The 19,797-nt window shown below is 39.3% G+C and overlaps 1 protein-coding gene across 2 annotated transcripts in view; it reads left to right on the top strand.

Moving 5' to 3' along the window:
* PTCHD4 (patched domain containing 4) overlaps positions 1-19,797 on the top strand; it is a 190,798-nt gene that overhangs the window by 36,032 nt on the left and 134,969 nt on the right. For both annotated transcript variants that reach the window (XM_043907684.1, XM_043907683.1), the window contains one exon: positions 17,949-18,429. In XM_043907684.1, coding sequence (XP_043763619.1) covers positions 17,949-18,429 — 481 coding nt within the window. The remainder of the gene's footprint in view (positions 1-17,948; positions 18,430-19,797) is intronic.

Below are 19,797 nucleotides of genomic sequence, written 5' to 3'. Positions count from 1 at the left end.
TCCTTATCCAAATGTGCCGTCATTCTGGTCTAAACCTGTCTGCTTAAAACCGACCATTTTAGGTTGTATGCACCTGTGGGCTTTCTTTGTTTTGGTTTTCATTTTTAGTAAAATAAAACGGACTACTGCATCAATCACACAAAAAATCCCACAGCGAATCTTAGTTAAAAGGGTACAATATGCTCAAGTTGCCTTTTCTTCACCCAGGGTTTCCTACGATGTCCTTCAGGGTCCCCTATGGTGGCCTTCAGGGCCCAGAATTCCTCAGGAGGTGCTGCCTGTTTGATTCTTTGAAACCTATTTATTGAATCGGTCCTTCTTTCAGGCCCTTGCTCTGTGCCTTCCAAGGTAACAGACTGACACTCTGGGCTGACCTGAAAAAGAAGCAGTATCCAAGGTAACCATTCCCATCGGGAATTAATATTCTTAAGGTTGATCTTCTGGGGAATGTTGCCTCCACCCACTTTGTCCTAACACACACACCTATAGTGCCTGTGATAAGAATTTGGCGCCCAGAGAATAGGTGAAGGCGAGGCTTGGAAATTAATGGAAAAGATATTTGAGAGAAAGCAGAAACCTTCTTGGTACCAGTCCGGCAACCATTTTGACATAAAGAGAAAGCCATGACTTACCTGGACCCCATCCTTCTGCCTGCAAATGTAACGTCCTGTCCTTCTCTTCTGTTGTGATCTAGTGTTACAAGTCTTCACACAATTCAAAAAGAAGAGTTTTTAGCTGATAAAGCACACATCACTCTTGGTTCAGTAACAGATTTTTGAAGAGCTACTCTGTGGTAGGCAATTACACAAAACATAAGATTTATTCTGCCTCTGGTAAATTTCCAGTTTAAAAAGAAGAACTAACATAATGAAAATACCATATAATGATTGTAAATGCCATGGGAGCAGTCCAGAACATATCATAAGACTTCAGAGGAAAGCGCTTTCTTCCAATTTAAATTTCTTGAAATGTTTTATATCAGTTCTAACTTTTTATTTACCACTGATTAAAAAAAAATTATCTTACAGATGTTATCTCAGACAATTCTGAGGTTTCCTAAGAAATATTGTGGCTTTAATGGTCATATTGATTCAACTTGAAAATCTGTCCATTTTATTATTTAGTTATAAGCAGCACATGTAGCAAGTTGCTAAAGTTATTCTTATTGTAAATATGCTATTGCTTCATAAATAGGAGCTCATTTTTTTTATTTCCTTATTATTTAAACTAATGTCTGTCTCTTGAAGGTGTTGCTATGGCAAATTAAATTAAAATTTTGGACCCCTCTCCCCTTTGCACACTCACACACTGCTATTTTCTTGCTTAAAATGTACTGCTGACTCATGTTGCCCTGAGTGATCAAAACTCTTTTACAAATAATTCTTAGCATATTCAATGACCTAACCTAACTTGAGTCTATTTCTGACCTGTTCAGTCTTCACAGATGCCTGACTGTGAAACTGGAAACTCATGAGGTCACCTCTAAGGATTTTCTTTGTATTGTGCACAGCAGAGGGGAGGGTGGTGTTTTTTATACTTATTTTCCTTTAAATCTGCTTTTTAAAAAATTTCTGAATCTGTCATTGCTATATGCTAAGCATATGGTCCAAAGAAGTTTCTGCTTCTGTGGAGAGTAACCAAGTCAAGGACAGAGGGTACATTGTAATAATGAAATGCAAAGTTTTCATTAAAAGGCAAATCCTTCATCTCGAAAGATTGAACAGGATGCAACCTCAGTTGACTGGTGGGAATCTCCTATTAAAGCACTAAAAAAGTATTCCAACTGAAGACTATTTTTCGGATCTGTACCACTTTCAATGAATTGAAATATTTGAGTGCACTTTAAGCACACATCCTATAAAAATTTATTCTGGGATAAATAAATGTCAGCAAATGGGTTGCCAGCCATTATAATTCCTTCTTTGTTTAATAGGTATTTTCCCATCAGGGATTGTGACATGTTTCATCAATATAGACTCTACAAGAAATGATGCCAGTTTTCTGCATTGTTGGGCCTCTTAGTGAAATTTCCTGACCTTACTGTTCTCATTCCAGTGGAAGCTCACCATAACTTCCTTGTCTTCCTGTAGTCTGTTAGCTACATAATAATTTTGGAAGTGTTCATCTCTAGCCTGTCTTAAACACTCTACCCATAACTTTACTCATTTCTAAATATCTCCTCCTTGATGTTTTTCAGGTGCCTAATAAAGCTCAAACCCCATTCCCCTCATCCCAAATAAATGTGATCTTCAGCTAGGGTAGGACCACTGTTGTCTACAGGGCTGCTAAGCCACCAATGTGGAATCACCACCTCCTTCTCCCCCCTTCCATTTCTCACCTTCAGTCAGGCACCAAGTTCCATTCATGTGCTTCTTAAGTACCCCTTTATTAACTCTCCTCTCTGTTGCCATTTGCTCCATTTAGGGATTCATTCTGTCTCCTGGATTTCTACTGGAATTTACTCATCTTCTGCTGCCCTGTCAACATTGTCCTAAAATCCTGACATCAGTTTAATTAGGCCCCACTTGTTTATTTTTGTTTTTATTTTCATGGCTAACAAGAACCTACCGTGTCACACAGGGAACTCTATTCAGTGCTCTGTGGTGACCTAAATGGGGAGGGAATCCAAAAAAGAGGGGATGTATGTATATTACAGCTGATTCACTTTGCCATACAGCAGAAACTAACATGGCATTGTAAAGCTATTATCCTCCAATTAAAAAAATTTTTAAAAAAACAAGAAAAAGAAATAGAAGGAATCCAAATTGGAAAAATAAAATCCTGACACACACACACAAACATAAATAAATATGCACAGGCATTTCAGACCATCCCTCAAATTGCTACCAGAGGGAACTTCTAACATATACATCTCACCAGGTCACTTCTAGTTTTACAGACTTTTCAATGGCAACTCTTCCCAGTGACTCAGATGGTAGAGTCCGCCCATAGGGTGGGAGACCTGCGTTCGATCCCTGGGTTGGGAAGGTCCCCTGCAAGAGGGAAAGGCCGCCCACTCCAGTATTCTGGCCTGGAGAATTCCATGGACTGTATAGTCCATGAGGTTGCAAAGAGTCGGACAGGACTGAGCAACTTTCACTTTCACTTTCAAGCCCCTTTTGATGTCTGTCTTGGGGTGGGATCATCCTTTTCTATCCTAGGTGAGCAATAACAAACATCATTGCTCAAGCTGCTATTGGAGGGATAGTGGCCCTCATTGTCCTTCCAGGCAGGGATCCTTTATTATTCCAAACTGGGTAGCTTAGCCCTGAGTGCCATTTTATTCCCTTAGAACCTCACTCAAGATTTCCTTGTAAAAAGCCCCAATGTGGTGCAGACAGCTGTCAGCCCCAGTTCTCAGGAGTGCTGTTTTGTGTGTGTGTGTGTTATGACCAGTGTTTTTTAACAGTGCATTGACAGCAATGTTGTTTGGAAAGTCTCCCCTAAAAACCTGCTTATGTAACTGATTGCAGTGGCTTCAAGTAGCCCTGATCTTTTCAGCCAAGTCAGACACCCACTTACCAAGTTAACTCTGCTACCACAAAGTACCTCCGTGTAAATGAAAGATGTTAGACTTCTTTACATAAGCTCTGTAAAAAAGAGAGCCTCTCACCTTTTTTATAAGGAGGCCTGACATATTCACCGTGAATTCTCTCACTACTTGAAAAATTACAGGGAATTAATCTCTGTTGCAGTAAAGGAAAATGATGGTGAATAGTCTTAAGGAGAATGAACCAGCCTTTTATATTTTTGTGTCTGCAAAGTAGCTTCATTTGTAGCAGGTGCTTTAAAAGAGAAAAAAAAAAAAAGGCTAGTTCTTTGTTGAGTGAGCTTAGTTGAAAGCCATGTCTGTGTCCCCTTTTTGTATTTGCACTTCTTTGTAGGCATTTTTTTCCCTTCTCTTTACTTAGATGTAATGGACTCATTTGAATGAAGATATCTGTGATCAATGGGGAAGATGAATTACATGGAATTTTTATTGACACTGCATTAGACACTGTTCTTGGCGCCCTTTGAACAAACATCAGTGAAGCCTGTGACATGTGATAGAATATTGGAGAGAACACTGAATATCTGTAGCAAGCGTGAAAACTGGTACTCAAACAAATACATTAAAATCAAAGTTTCATCAAATATTTGGATGAGATTATATCCCTTGGAACGATCCAGTAGGGTGCTCAGATAGCACGTCAGAAAACACAAAATGAAACCATGTGAGTGTAGGGTCACTTCATCTGTCTTTTGTCTGCTGCCATTTTATATGTGAAATTTAAAGACAGGTGGTAAAATAGGGAAGTTACGTGAGGTGCCTGCATGATTTCACCAGGTGCTTTTAGTTACAGGGACTGGCAGTGGGATCTGTCTGTATTGTGCAATCTGGAGGTTTGATTCTTATTTCCATCGTAGTCTTGGCTGCAAAGAAAGCCCCAGAGCTGCAGCAGGCCCTCTTCTCACCGTGGAGTTTGTCACATCCAGAAGTCTCCCTGTTTGGTGCCTAAAATAACAGCACGTGGCAGAGAGATGCATGGGCCTGCCTCACTGTCTGACCCCGGTGGATGCTGGGAGCCCCACAGTGAAGGGGCATAAACTTCCCAAGCTCAGCTGACCCTGAAAGTTTGCTTTGACAATAGATTGTTTTCTGGATTAGAGAAATCCTATGTCCAGGTGATCATTTGGCCACCTAAAAAAAATTTTGAGCCAACTCTTCTAGATTTCCCGTAAAAATACCAGATACATTTTGTCTTCTGAACTTGGAGCAAGCTCTCAGTCATATGGTGAGTAGACACCCAGGATTGGAACACAAGGACAGGATCTTTTTGTTGCTCCTTTTAGTTAAATATACCCTACTTAGGGAGCCCTGGAAACTTCCTGTATTTGTACTGTAGGCTGGGGGTGGATGGAATATCTTTGGTACCAAGGGTCACGGTCTGTTTTTAATTCATTTTAAAATCACAGAATCCCTCAACCATCATTTTGTAATTAGATAACAACTGTCAATAGAGCCCTTACAAAATAAACACAGGGTGCCATCCTTCTTTCAATATCATAAAACATTTCTCATAATAAAGCTTATGAGATAGGCAGTCCTATTTCATAACTGAAGATAGAGGCTCAGAGAACCTAAGTAACTTTCTAAAAGTCACAGAGGTTCTAAGTGGCTAAATCAGCACTCAAACCCAAGTTCTTCAAACTTTAAAGTCAAGCTGTTCTTTCCAGCCCTGTGGCCCTTGATGCTGAAGTGGTTTTTGCTTCACCATCACCGTGACGGCAACCAGGCACCCATGACCTGTAATATGTGCTATAAGTCTTTCCTCTGAAGAACAGGAGGGAACCTCAGTCCATTTTGTACTAAGAGCTTTGGAAGAAATTCTCTCTGCCAAAGGTGTATAGTTTGAAAAGGAAGGTAGTGATTTGTTAAAGGGGAAAAAAAAATGATTGTCAGTTTATGAGAAGTTGGGCTGCTGAAACTTGCCCTATTTTTGAAAAATCCAGAAGCAAATTGAAACCAACCTGAAAGAGGACTGCAATTTTGATTAGAAGCCTTGTCTCCAGACTCCATGAAATAGGGCTAGGTGACCTAAGAACTGACACAACGAAGAGGGAGATTCATGTCCGGCTAGAAACAGCAATCATGTTTATGTGGTGAAGGCAATTATACTCCCAAAGGCTGGAGTGTGGGTTGGCCCACTTAAAATTGGCCTAATTTTGAATAGTAAATTTACAGTGATGATTACTTTCATTATAATGAGACTGTCTGTCTTCATATTTTTCCCTGTTGCCTAAAATCTAAGTAAATCAATTGTCATACCTTCTAGCATTACACATTCTTATTTACCCATCATAACTTTCTACCACTTAACTTACTCAGGTTGCCATGTGATCCAAGCCAAAAGGGATATGCAATCAAATTAAGGACGCTAGTTTGTGAATATTATTAATTAAAAAGCCTCACATAGGTATAAGACTAAAAAACACACACCTATAAGTGTTCCATGAATTGATCTTGTTTAAATAATAAATTACTAAGTTTCATCTGCCTTACTAAAACTAAAGTCTGCTGTCATTAGACATAACTTAAGTGTTTCTGACTTATTCCCTTGCTTAACACTCTCAACTTTATGAGTCATTTTTTCCTACATCAGACAAGCATTTATAAATGGAATGCCAACAAACTTTAATTAGCCTTAAACAAAAACAACCAGAAAGGCAACAAACCACCAGAAAAATTAAAGCAGAAATTTATTTTATAAACCTTTAAAGATTTTTGGATCCTGGAAGTTAAGTTATCCAGCAAAAAAAAAGCATGCACTTTACTTTTGAGTTAATTTTTCATTCAAGTGTTTTCAAAGTTTTAATTAATTTTTATTTTTATTTATGTTTATTATTTGCTATTTTTATCTTGTGGCTATGCCACGCAGCGTGTGGGATCTTATTTCCCGACCAGGGATCAAACCCTCACCTCCTGGATTGGAAGCATGGAGGCTTAACCACTGGACAGTCCAGGGAAATCCCAAAAGTTTTAATTAATTTTTAAAAGTTTACCTCCCAAGACAGCCAGAGGCTCCTCTGTTAAACATCCAGGAATATAGAGCTAAATTAGCCCATATATTTGACTAAAATATGTCCCATCAACTTGGAAAATGTTAACATAGTTGCAAAGTCAGTCATGGCAGCCTCATCTCTTCATGACACCCTCATCTCCTAGAAGTAATATTGAGTTCCCTCATGGAGCTGTGAGTTAGGAGAATATCTGCTTTCTTGGGTTTATCAAAAGGCTTTCAATTATTTTAATATCTTTGAGACTGAATAGGTTGGTAGTGGTAAAGAGCAATTGCATGGATCTCATTAGAATGTATATCACACACAATACTTCCAAAGCAGGTCTGTCCTTTCAGAGATTAAAAAGAAAAGGTAATTTAGGGAAGATAAAATGGACTTAAGCAAGCGTTGTATTCTTTATCTGGCATTTTACTGACATAGTTCAATAATTATCCCTCGCTGTGGCTTTGTGGTAGTTGGCTTTCAAATAAAGGAAGGACAGAGCTGGGAGGGGGAAGAAGAGCAAAAGGAGGGGGAAAGGTCAGAGCGGAAGGAACTGAGAATGAGAAAAATAGAGAGTGCGCTGGAGAAAGAGAGAGATAGGAGGGGTAGGGAGAAAGGAGGTGGGATCAGGAAAGAGGAGGGAGGATGTTGATACAAGACCATGAGATACTGTGTTAAGGTCTGATTCATCTTCAGGACAAGTCAAAAAGAGAAAAACAAATATCGTATAATAACACATATATAGGGAATCTAGAAAAATGGTCCTGATGAACCTATTTGCAGAGCAGGAATAGAGATGCAGATATAGAGAATGGACTTGTGGATACAGCCCGGGAAAGAGAGGGTGGGAGGAATTGAGAGGAGCGTTGACATATATACACTTTGCTGTTGTTGTCTCGTTGCTAAGTCACGTCCAACTCCTTTTCGACCCCATAGACTTTGGCCCGCCAGTCTCCTCTGTGCTTGGGACTCCCCAGGCAGGAATAGCGGAGTGGGTTGCCATTTACTTCTCCAGTATGTATACTGCCATTATAGCAGACAGATAGCTAGTGGGAAGCTGCTGCATAACACAGCTCTGTGATGACCTAGAGTGGTCGGATGGGGGGCAGGGAAGGGCGGCTCAAGAGGAAGGGAATATATGCATATTTACAGCTGATTGACGTCGTTGTGCAGCAGCAACTAACACCATATTGTATTATCCTCCTACTAAAACATAATACTTTAAAAAGAAAAGATCTGATTCATCTTCAGTAGAGATACAAAGGTGCACCTTCATTTTATTAAAAGATTAAGACACAAGTAACCTCACCCACAGCTGCAAATAAAGGCTACTCCACTGGTTTCTTCTTTCTTAGTATGTCAATTTCTCTACATTTCGTTGAGATATATGCCCCAACTTAATTTCCTTTAGCTGGAAAAAGGTCCTACCTTCATTTCCTATCTTCAGTGAATTTGGAAATCTAATTGGAGTGATAAACAACAATGGAAAAAAAACAATGCATATTAATTATTGGAACAGGCCCTTTGAATGAAAATTTTATACAACCTTGGAAAGCAAAGAAAAATAGAAATTAGTAAAATGGAGCCCATAAGTGGCAACATTGTTTTCAAACTGCCTAAATCAAATGGCCTGTCTCCTGGAAGTTTTGATCAATCTGATAGTGAAGACCTCTATCATTACAATTATCTGGATAATTTAAGAAAAAGAAATCAGCTTTTGCTTAGCTTGATGTTTTATGTATATCAAATCCTCAAAAAATATTTTTAATTTGATTGGTCAAATAATTTGGGTTTGTTTTCAGATGAAAGAAAAATGCATGGGAAGGAAATGTACAAAGACAAAAATTAAAGAGAACCTCATAAGGACCATTTCTGAACTCAAGTTCAATACAAGGAAAATGATATTGAGCTACCAAGGTCCTCATGGTCTTTTCTCTGAAAACATCATTAGCCAAGGGCAAGGTCAGATCACCTTGAGAGCTAAGTGAATGTTAGCGCTGTACTCTACCGTTAGAAGCCGGGAATCTGCTGTTACTCTAAGCCGAATACCATCATTCCTTCCGTCTCAGTGGGCAGAACCACAGTCCTTCATGAGAATGAATGAACCACCATAACTCGTTTCCTTAGAAGCTTAGAACTTGAATTCAAGTTTAGAACTTGAATCTGGGACTAAAGGACTCTTGATTCTTGGCCTTCCTCCTCTCCCACTCCCTGTTTGAGTGAAATTTGAAGTCTTACCTAAGTTTATCCCTCTCACCCCCATCTGCCCTTTATTCAGTTCCCTTCACATGCTTATTTTTATTCCTTTTGTGGGTGAGTCAATAGGTTTTTAAAAGGATAATATAAAATAGCATAATTTAAAAAAATAGCACAATTAGCCAAGGAGGTAGACATGAACTATAATTTTATACCAGATAAGAGCCAATGTTAAAATTTTGATAATTTCCTTTGAATAATGATATGTGCATATCTAGTTTTACATGGTTGAGTTCATGCTCTGTGTGTATCATTTTGCAGCCCTCAGCAGTTACCTTGATTCTTCAATGGATGTCTCCTGAATTCTAATGTTGTATGCAGTTTTATTTTGTTACCATCCTAATGGGCTTTGTTTTCATAACAACAACATAAACTCTTCTAAGGAGGAGACTTTATTTAGTCGTGTTAGACTCTTTGTGACCCTGTGGACTATTATCCGTCAGGCTCCTCTGTCCATGGGAATTCTCCAGGCAAGAATACTGGAGTGGGTTGCCATGCCCTCCTCCAGGGGATCTTCCCGACCCAGGGATTGAACCCATGTCTCCTTCGGCTCCTGCACTGCCGGCAGATTCTTTACGGCTGAGCCACCCAGGAAGACCTCTTACATAGCACATGGTTATAAACTAGAGTCTTCGCCCAAAAGAAAGCCTATCACAGCAGACTTTTCAGTCCTTCTCTGGAAGGGAGCTTTCTGCATTCCTCAAACGCTGGCGTGAGTGACAGCCAGCTTCTTTTGTGTAGACCAGTGTCAGCACTAAATCTCTTTTAATAGTGGATACTTGCCCTGAGTGGTCATTTCATTTTGTGAAAGACTAATTTAAAATGAAATTTAAATGAATCCTTTTAAAGGAAATGTGGGGGATAGGGTCACTAATGACTTACAGAGAAATAAAAAGGTCGTTGTTACATGCTTCACATTTAATGTAGATATTAACTCCACTTCTACACGTTACTTACACGTTTGTGTAAAGATTTTGTTTGAGTTGAGGAGAAATTAAATGTATTTATTTTACTCTCTGAATAAGTGGGGAGGATATTCATGAGATAGAGATCTGAAGAAAACATGAATTTTACTATCTAAGAAATAAATGAATTCATCTGAGCTACTGAGAGATGATTTCCATCTAGGTAAAATGGGGCAAAGTCTTGATTTTTTACCATTTGAGAAAAACTCTCTCTGGAAATTCCTCAAAGAGGAGAAAAAGCTACTTGGTTCAGATTTAAGAGAAGATAAAAAGCTTCTTGTTTCTATGGAAATGAACATGGGTCATCTTGCGTTTCTCCTTTCTTCTTATTTATTTTTTTCCTTAGGGCAGATTTCTCTAGCCTGCTTTGTAGTGTCTGATAACTTTACCATGGATGAATCATTAAATACAGAGCTAGTGAAATCTTTAGAGATAATATAAGCCAAATCTTTTATTTTGGAGATGATATAGTTGGCATTCAGACAAGGCACGTATTCTGTCCTCTGTCACCATCCTATAGAGCAGCAGACTTGGAATTCACAACCAGTCTGGACCCTGGGCCCTGTGTTCTTTCTATCACATCACAGACATTTACTGGGAAAAGTGAAATAATGCTAGATGGCTAAGTAAATAAACAGTCCCATTCAAATATTTAATTGATGCCATGTTAACAATTTCCAACATTTTCTGGCTACTACTATAAGTGTTTTATGTATATTAACACACCTGGTCCTCACAATACCTTATAAATCTTATTTTAGCCAATAATAAAGCTGATATGCCCAGAGCTCAGGAGACTTCCACAGCTTGATGGTGATGACATTGGAACTTTAAGTGAGACAGTGGCCTCTTGAATCTGTGTACCAAACTGCTACCTTGTACTTCCTTTCATTCAAGTATATTCACAGATTATTCAAACATATGTGCAGGTGTGTTAAGAACATGAGCATTGGCATTAAAAACAAGAATCAGATGACTGGCTATACCACTTAGCTGTGTCATCCTACTTTTCTTCCTCTTGCTAGGTCCCTGTGTCCCAGGGGGTGACCTGAGGCTACTCCAGAATAGCACTTCCTCTGAGAGTGGCTGGAGAGTTACCTAGAACACAAATAAAGTGCTTGCATCTAGAAACTGAGTCTGCCACGTGAGTTAAAAATTAATAAGCTAGAGCGTTTGGTTAGACTTACTTTACATTCTCATTGGCTAAAGCTCACATTTTATTTCAACACTGAAACCTTACTTTTTTTAACCTTCCTCTTTGAAAAAAATTTAAAAATTTACACCACTTAGTAATGTCAAGCTTAGTAAGGTCACATAAGAAGTTTAATTTATTCTTTATTAGGGCATTTTGACACTTTTAAGTCTTCCTTCTGAAAATGGCTTTTAAAAAAAAAGTCCAAGTACCTTGTGGGAACTTGCTTTCTCATTATTTGCTTGTTTCTACTAAACATAAGGCTCTAGAGAAGAAATTCAAGATAACTGAAGATTTTGTTTAATCCTACTTTGTGTGTATAATCAGTATTGAGAATAAAACAGGGATATGTTAAGAAATAAATATAAGAAAGAAATCTTATTTAAACAAACAACAAGAACAACAAAATGTACCATTCTTTTAGAAATGTCACTATCTGTACCATACACAGTGGTCTTTCTTTTCAGCAATTAAAGACTAGCGACCATCTAAAAATTTCCAGTATCCTTGCGGTGTCTACCTTATTGAAAATCAATGAGATCAAAAATACAGTTGTTCTGGACAGGAGCTATGCTGCCAAATTATCTTGTACAGAAAGTATCTTAATATCAACCTAGCACATATACTGAGCAGATATGAGACTTAGTCCCCTATAATTTCAAAGTGTCATTGAATAATTTGTTTCTCTGCACAACAGTTTAAAAATTAACATCTCCTTCCTCTTGTATTTCTTTGAGAATTTATTCTTTGATCTTGTCTCTAAAGAGTTTGATTTCATTTCCTACTGCAGAGGTGTGGATTGGGTGGGAGTAATTTTAAAAGCTACACAGTAGTAACCATAAACAAAATAAGACCGGAAGAATGGAAGTGTGGTTTTTTTTGTTTTTTTTTTCTGGCATTGCTGCTCCTGGAGAGTTAATGTGATAATGTGATGAGCTTCCTGGCTGTGAGATAGCATCGTGACCTGTAATTCCATTGATTCACCTTGGAACCATTCACCTACCAGAGACATTTTTTTTTTCATGCTGCATCGAGAAATTGAAATACTGCAGGGAGTTCCTAACTGACCTCCTTCGTTTAGAGTCACCCCAACTCCCTAAATCATTTCCCACAGTACAGTGAAAGAGTGCTCCAGAAAGCAAATCATGTCATCCCCTGCTTAGAATTCACCAGTGGTTTCCTATTACAAGACAGTAAGTCCAAGTCCTTTAATAAAGCTTTCACGGTCTTTACAGAAGAGGGCCTGCTTTCTTGTCTAGTCTCAAATCCCATCACTACTCCAGTTCCTTAAACATCATTTGCTGTTCCATGATGTACGTAATCCATGATCCAGCCCCATGATGTGAGTAAATGCCTTTTCCAGGGACTCCCCAAGTCCCCTGTCTGTTCGCTAGCTTATGACACATGCTTGCTTGTGCAGTGAAAAATAGAAGAGGAAACATATTTTGGACTAAGGTCACACTAGATAAAAGAGATTGAAACAAGGATAAAGTTTGTTTTCTTCTCCACCAACTTCTATTCTCTATATATACTATACCTCTCTATATCTGACTGCCTACTAATCTCAGACACTTATGCTATCTCTTACTTTCCCTGTTTTTAGGGAAGCAGCCTCTAAAAAATAACCTGTGATTAGTTAAATACCCTCAACATGAATCACTGAGTCAAATATTATGAAGTGTTTATTATATACCAGGCTTTGTTTTGGCTCAGAGAGATTACCAGCAAATAGGATGGTGTCAGCTCCAACAAGCACACATTCTAATGAAGGAAATGGAAGAGGAGGAACTAAATGATTAAATAAGATTGTTTCAGGTAGAAATAGTAGGGAGAAGACACAATATTTCTGTTACATCTGGAAAAATCTGAATGAGCTTTTAGGCCAAGCCAGTAGGACTAAGTGCTGGGAAGAAGGTGTCTAGTTAGGATTACGTGGTTCAAAGGGTCCCTTTGAAGCTCAGCCCTCTGTGAGGAAGAAGCCCCGGCCATAGAAGAATAGAAGCATCGGGCAGAGGGGTGAGTAGTGCAAAGGCCATGAGTTGAAAATTAACTTGGTGTGTTTCAGAGTGGAAAGAAAGGCCAGGACAGCTGGAGTGGAGTTCAGGAGAGTAGTGGGAGAGGAAGCCTGAGGGCTTAGCCAGCAGCAAGCCACGCAGGGCCTGGCAGACCTAGCAAGGGGCTCTTATTTTATACCTAGTACAAGCAGAAGCCAGTAGCAGGTTTTCGGTGCATAAATGATGTGAGCTTATTTAGAACTGTCCAGGCAGGTTCTGGCTTCCATATGAAGTATACATTGAGACAGAGCAGAAGTGGACCCAAGAATATGGGTTAGAGACCTAAATGAAGAGTCTGCCTGCAACTCAGGAGACCCAGGTTCTATCCTTGGGTCAGGAAGATCCCCTGGAGAAGGGAATGGCAACCCACTCCAGTATTCTTGCCTGGAAATTTCCATGGACAGAGGAACCGGGCAAGCTACTGTCCATGGGGTCGCAAAGAGTCAGACACAACTGAGCGACTAATGCTCACTACTTTCACTTTCACTTAATGATATTAGTTCAATTCATGATAGAGCTGAAAAAATTCTTCAGTATTATGCAAACATGTTTACTCATATCACTCTTTTTATAGATGAGAAAACTGAAACTTAGAAGGGGAAATGAACCAGCCAAGGATTTCTTATCCAGTTTTTAGGAGATGCACACTGCAGCCCAGGTCACATGATTAAATGTTCCCTCCATGAATCCAACCTGACTCCTTACAAACCCAGGGAAGTTCTGCCCAGAGAATAATTATTGTATTCTTTCTTTGTTTCTCCTACATAGAAGCACTCATGTGTTAGGAAACTAATTGACTCTTCTACCACAAAAGAGTAGAATTATCTCTTGCAAATAATGTACAGAAGTGTATTTCTGGAGTGTATTGAGTAGATTTGATTGGGCCAATGGTTTGTACAAGATGGTTCATTCAATAGAACTTTCGATTCAAGGATGTGCAAAGACTGTTTATTTTCTCCTAGTGTGTGAAGTAGAGCAGGTTAAGAGAGAGAAATGCATTCAATTTGTTACATTCATTTACATATAATGAGATGAAAGCATATCTTTTATGAAGTCATTTTTTAAAAAAATGGATATTAGACAATTTTAAAAGAAGCAGTGAGCAGCTAGCCAAACCCGGTATTGACCAGCTATTTAAAAATCTGTATTTTGCCTTCTTCAAAATTTTGACTTTTATCCAGATACATTATCAGCACCCTCTTTGATCCAGAATAATCTCCAAATGAGGCCCGAGGGAGACATAAATCTTTGTTCTGCTGCTAACAATCCCTCAGAAATCTTTTTGATGACAGAAATGAGTAAAGACAGAACTGCACTTTCTTAAGTGAATAAATAAAGCCTTTAAAATACTTTTTTTTTTTTCGAATAATTTGAAGCACAAGTCAACATCGCAGACAGGATTTCAAAGAAGTGGAAACAAGGGCGGAGCTAAAACCTATACCAAGCTTAAAGCAAAAATAAATAAGCCCCAAAGAGAAGCAAATTGACCTGTACTGAAGGAAACAGAAGCCATCCTTGCAAAACCTCTCAGTGCCAGGGCAGGATTTCCCACCTCCTTCCTCAACACTGCCCCACCTTTCCACCTGCAGCTCATTGGAGGACTCCAGAGAGTTTACTAAAGACAGACCATTGGGAACCTACAGCCAGAATTTCAGTTTGATTTACACGAAAAAAAGATGGGGGGATTGCAGAGATGCCGTAGAGAGTGGGAAATAACGCGAAATGAAGGGGAAATACTCTCACAACTCTATTTAGCAATACATTGTTCATTTAGAGTTAGGTTGAGTTAAATAAAAAAATTGTTTTTTTATTAATTTTTATTGGAGTATAGTTGCTTGACAGTGTTGTCTTAGTTTCTGCTGTATAGCAAAGTGAATCAGCCATACATATGCATATATCCACTTCATTTTGAACTTCCTTCCCATTCAGGTATCTGCTGTTCATTAAGTAAAGTTCCCTGTGCTATACAGTATTCTTGCATTAGTTATCTATTTATATATAAGATCTACAGTGTTTATATGTCAATCCAAATCTCTCAATTCCTCTCACACCCTTCCCCTTTGGTATCCATATGTTATAGTGAAGTAAGTCATACTGAGAAAAATATTGTATATTAATGTATATATGTGGAATCTAGAAAAATGGTATCAGTTCAGTTCAGTTCAGTCACTCAGTCATATCCGACTCTTTGCGACCCCAGGAATCGCAGCACGCCAGGCCTCCCTGTCCATCACCAACTCCCGGAATTTACTCAAACTCATGTCCATCGAGTCAAAAAATGGTATAGGTGATCTTATTTGCAAAGCAGAAATAGAGACAGACATAGACTGTTTTTATTTCAAATGTTTGGAGGAAATGGGTATATGGAGTGACTATAAAATTTTTCTTGCAATTCTTGGTGATCCTTACTAATAATATTTGTTGTTGTTCTGTCTCAGTTGTGTCCAACTCTTTGCAACCCCATGGACTGCAGCACACCAGGCTTCCCCTTCCTTCACTATCTCCTGGAGTTTGCTCAAATTCATGTCCATTGAATCCATGATGCCATCCAACCATCTCATCCTCTGTTGCTGTCTTCTCCTCCTGCCCTCAATCTTTCCCAGCATCAGGGTCTTTTCCAATGAATCGGCTCTTCATATCACATGGCCGAAATATTGGAGCTTCAGCTTCAGCATCAGCCCTTCTAATGAATAATCAGGGTTGATTTTGTTTAGAATTGACTGATTTGATCTCCTTGCAGTCCAAGGTACTCTCAAAAGTCTTCTCCAACACCACAGCTCAAAAGCATCAGTTCTTCGGCACTCAGTCTTCTTTATGGTCTAACTCTCACATCCTTATATGACTACTGGAAAAACCATAGCTTTGACTGTTGGCAAAGTGATGTCTCTACTTTTTAATATGCTGTCTAGGTTTGTCATGGCTTTTCTTCCAAGGAGCAAGTGTCTTTTAATTTTGTGGCTACAGCCACCATCCACAGTGATTTTGGAGCCCAATTACATAAAGTCTGTCACTGTTTCCATTGTTTACCCATCTATTTCCCGTGAGGTGATGGAACTGAATGCCATGATCTTAGTTTTTTGAATGTTGAGTTTTAAGCTAATTTTTTCACTCTCCTCTTTCACCTTCATCAAGAGGCTCTTTAATTCCTCTTCACTTTCTGCTATTAGGGTGGTGTCATCTGCATATCTGAGGTTATTGATATTTCTCTCAACAATCTTGATTCCAGCTTGATCTTCATCCAGCCCAGCATTTTGCATGATGTACTCTGCATATAAGTGAAATAAGCAGGGTGACAATATACAGCCTTGATGCGCTCCTTTCCCAGTTTTGAACCAGTCCATTGTTCCATGTCAGATTCTAACTGTTGCTTCTTGACCTGCATAATAATTTGTACTCTCTGTAAATTTCTCAAGTGTTTTGTGTTTCAACATATTCTCAAGTTCTAGGGCTGCTTTGGTATATAAACAAATATTTCAGATATAAGTATCTGATCTAATAAGTCCACAATAACGTCCCTTGAGTACACAGCACCTCACAGCCCTGTGAAAATAGTGGTGGCGACCACAGAGTTGGATTTGTGACCCTTATCTACTACCTTTCTATTTCCTGTTCTGACTCTACACCTTTATATCTTCACAAGATAAACGTCTTGCCTGATGTAGCAAGTGCACAATCTCTTCATGACATAAATTCACCTTTGTACCTGTGTCTCCTCCAGGACCTGATGCACATTTTCAGAACAAGAATCCATCCTGCAACCTGCCACTGGGTTCGATATTCCATCTAACAACCACAGCCATGAAAGTACATGACAGTTGTGGCAAAATTAATTAAAATTTGATTATGGCTGTCCGGGATTTCTTTCTGAATGTACAGCACACTGGTTGAGAATTAATGGCTGTGAATCTGGCTAAGCAACTCGGTGTCCACCTTTTGAATACCCTACTCTTTTGGTGGGCTTCCCTTGTGGCTCAGCTAGTAAAGAATCTGCCTGCAATGCAGGAGACCTGGGTTTGATCCTTGGGTTGGGAAGATGCCCTGGAGAAAGGAAAGGTCACCCACTCCAGTATTCTGACCTGGAGAATTCCATGGACTGTATAGGTCAGACACAACTGAGCGACTTTCACTTCACTCTTGATTTTGTCCACTCTACTTCATGTGAAATAAATTGAAATGACTTTTGACAATCCCACCTGAAGTCTTATCCATCTCATTTGGAGGGTCTGTCCACTGTGTTTTCTGGTCAACCTACAAGTGGTGTGTTAGGTTGTAATGAGTGAACAAGTACTCACATTATAGTTAGTAAACATTTCAATGCTATTAAATTATTTGTTAAAAAGCAGTATTTTCTTCTACTTGTTCTGCAGTACACAGCTGTACCCCCAAAATATAAACAAGGAGGGATGCTTGTAATGCTTGGGTGTGTTATTGTATGTGTGTGTTAATGTAGGTGTGTGCATTAATGTAGGTGTGTGTGTTAGCCTTAGAAAGTTTAGCATATATTTTTAAAATACATTATTATTGTAATTTTTTAAAGATTGTTAACTTCATGCCATGCTTCACTTTGGCCAAAACTGAATAATTAAACTTGATCATGCATAAAAGTTGTTACGATTGATTATTACAAAAGGAAATGGTAAGAATGAGGTTATGGATGAGATCAACATAATCTGTATGTACATTTTCCTATGCATGTGGCGAGTCTTGTATAACTTCATGATACTCTTTGCATCCTTTCTAATCCCCGTCATCTTGCATGGTATCTCATGGAGCTCCAAAAGGTTGAATATAAGCTCATCACATGCCACACCACCCGCATCAGTTCCACAACTGCTAGAGCCTACCTCTGCCTTTTGTGCCCCTTCACTTAGAGTAAGATTGTTCTTTGGAATTTGCATCCCCCTAGTAACTTCAGTCTCCCCTTTTTCTGTTTTTAAGGATGGGAGGAACAGTTTTATTGGACACCAGCTGGGCGGGGTAGTGGAAGTTCCAAACAGCAAGGACCAGCGGGTCAAGTCAGCCAGAGCCATTCAAATCACCTACTACCTCCAGACCTATGGCTCTGTCATTCAAGACCTCATAGGGGAGAAGTGGGAGAATGAGTTCTGTAAACTTATGCGGAAGCTCCAGGAGGAGCACCAGGACCTCCAGCTCTACTCGTTAGCATCCTTTAGCCTCTGGAGAGACTTTCACAAGACCAGCATCCTGGCCAGGAGCAAGGTCCTAGTGAGCATCATGCTGATCTTGACCACAGCCACCCTCTCCAGCTCCATGAAGGATTGTTTGCGTGGCAAGCCCTTCCTGGGCCTCCTGGGGGTGCTCACCGTGTGCATCTCCATCATCACTGCAGCTGGGATCTTCTTCATCACCGACGGAAAGTACAATTCCACCCTGCTGGGAATCCCATTCTTCGCCATGGGTAACTATCCATCCTTGTGGTAATTGGCTTCTTACCAGTGTGGGGCAAGGTAGAACATTTCTTGAATTCTCAGGTGGAAATCTGTTTTATTTTTGCATTGGTGTATCTGTGTGATGATGTGAAATTTGACTCAGGGTGGTGTCTGTGTTCCCTTAGTCCTTTTTCAGTCAACTGTAGACTGACCAAGCCATCTTCCCCTTTATGCCAGGGACTTTAATGCTGTTCAGTGTTAGTTTTTTAAAGGACACACTACTGGAATTCTCTACTCAACTTCTTCAAAGATTATAGGATGAAGATCATGGGGTGCAAATTTAAAGAGATCCCAAATCTGCTTCACATAAAACTTTATGCTTCATACTTGTCTTGAATTCTCAGATTAATGGTGGTGAAGAGTGGATATCATGGCATGAAAATTCTGAGAGCCACCAATAAGTTCTAATCTCAAAAAACTTCTTCGTGAAGTTTTGTCTATTAATTCATTACAAATATTTTGCAAAAATATACTCAATTTCCCCACCTCTATTTAAAATTTTCCTGCAACCACTTAAAGATGTGCTGTGTTGTGCTAAGTCACTTCAGTTGTGTTTGACCCTCTGTGTCGCCATGGATTGTAGCCTGCCAGGAGTCTGGGATTGCCCATGGGATTCTCCAGGCCAGAATACTGGAGTGTGTTGACATGCCCTCCTCTAGGGGATCCTCCCAATCCAGGGATCAAACCCATGTCTCTTAAGTCTCCTGCTCTGGCAGGCAGATTCTTTACCACTAACACCATTTGGGAAGCCTACTTAAAGATGAGTCCTCTAATTTTTTGATACCTGGGTGAAAACAGTTCATGAGTAGCCTCAGTCAAGGTTATTCCTTCTTATGTGTTTTCCCCAGACAAACATAAACAGTGTAGAAAGTGGAATGTGCATGTGTGTGTGTGTTTCTTGCAAAGAGAATATCAAGTCTGGGAAGAAAAGTGAGTGATGGTTCATCAACAAGATTGATGGAGTTTATCAGAATAGATATGATAATGGTGATATTGTGGTACTGTGGAAGAGTTCTGTCCCTTGTTATACAATTCCCTACATAAAGCAAAGGATAAGCTGTGAAAATGGTCTCTAGATGGTGAACCAATATTCACAGGAGTGTTTTCAGCTATAAAATGATTGCTTTGCACTTCCCGGCTTAATATCAGCCCTAAATTATAGTTTCATTATTAAGTAACAAAGATGTAGGTGTGTGGTTTAAGTCTTCAAGGTGATCTGGACTCTTTTCTTATTTACTGAAACGAACATTGTTGAAAACAGCCCTGCAAAGTTGATTTATCTGGAAACACATCTTCACTGCGGCCCTGTTAGCTCATTGCCTTCTCAGTTTCCTCTT

This window comes from Cervus elaphus, chromosome 7 (genome assembly GCF_910594005.1).
Source record: "Cervus elaphus chromosome 7, mCerEla1.1, whole genome shotgun sequence".
In the NCBI taxonomy this organism is placed as follows: domain Eukaryota; kingdom Metazoa; phylum Chordata; class Mammalia; order Artiodactyla; family Cervidae; genus Cervus; species Cervus elaphus.
Note: the sequence above shows the minus strand (reverse complement) of the source record. Positions and strands in the feature narration are given on the sequence as shown.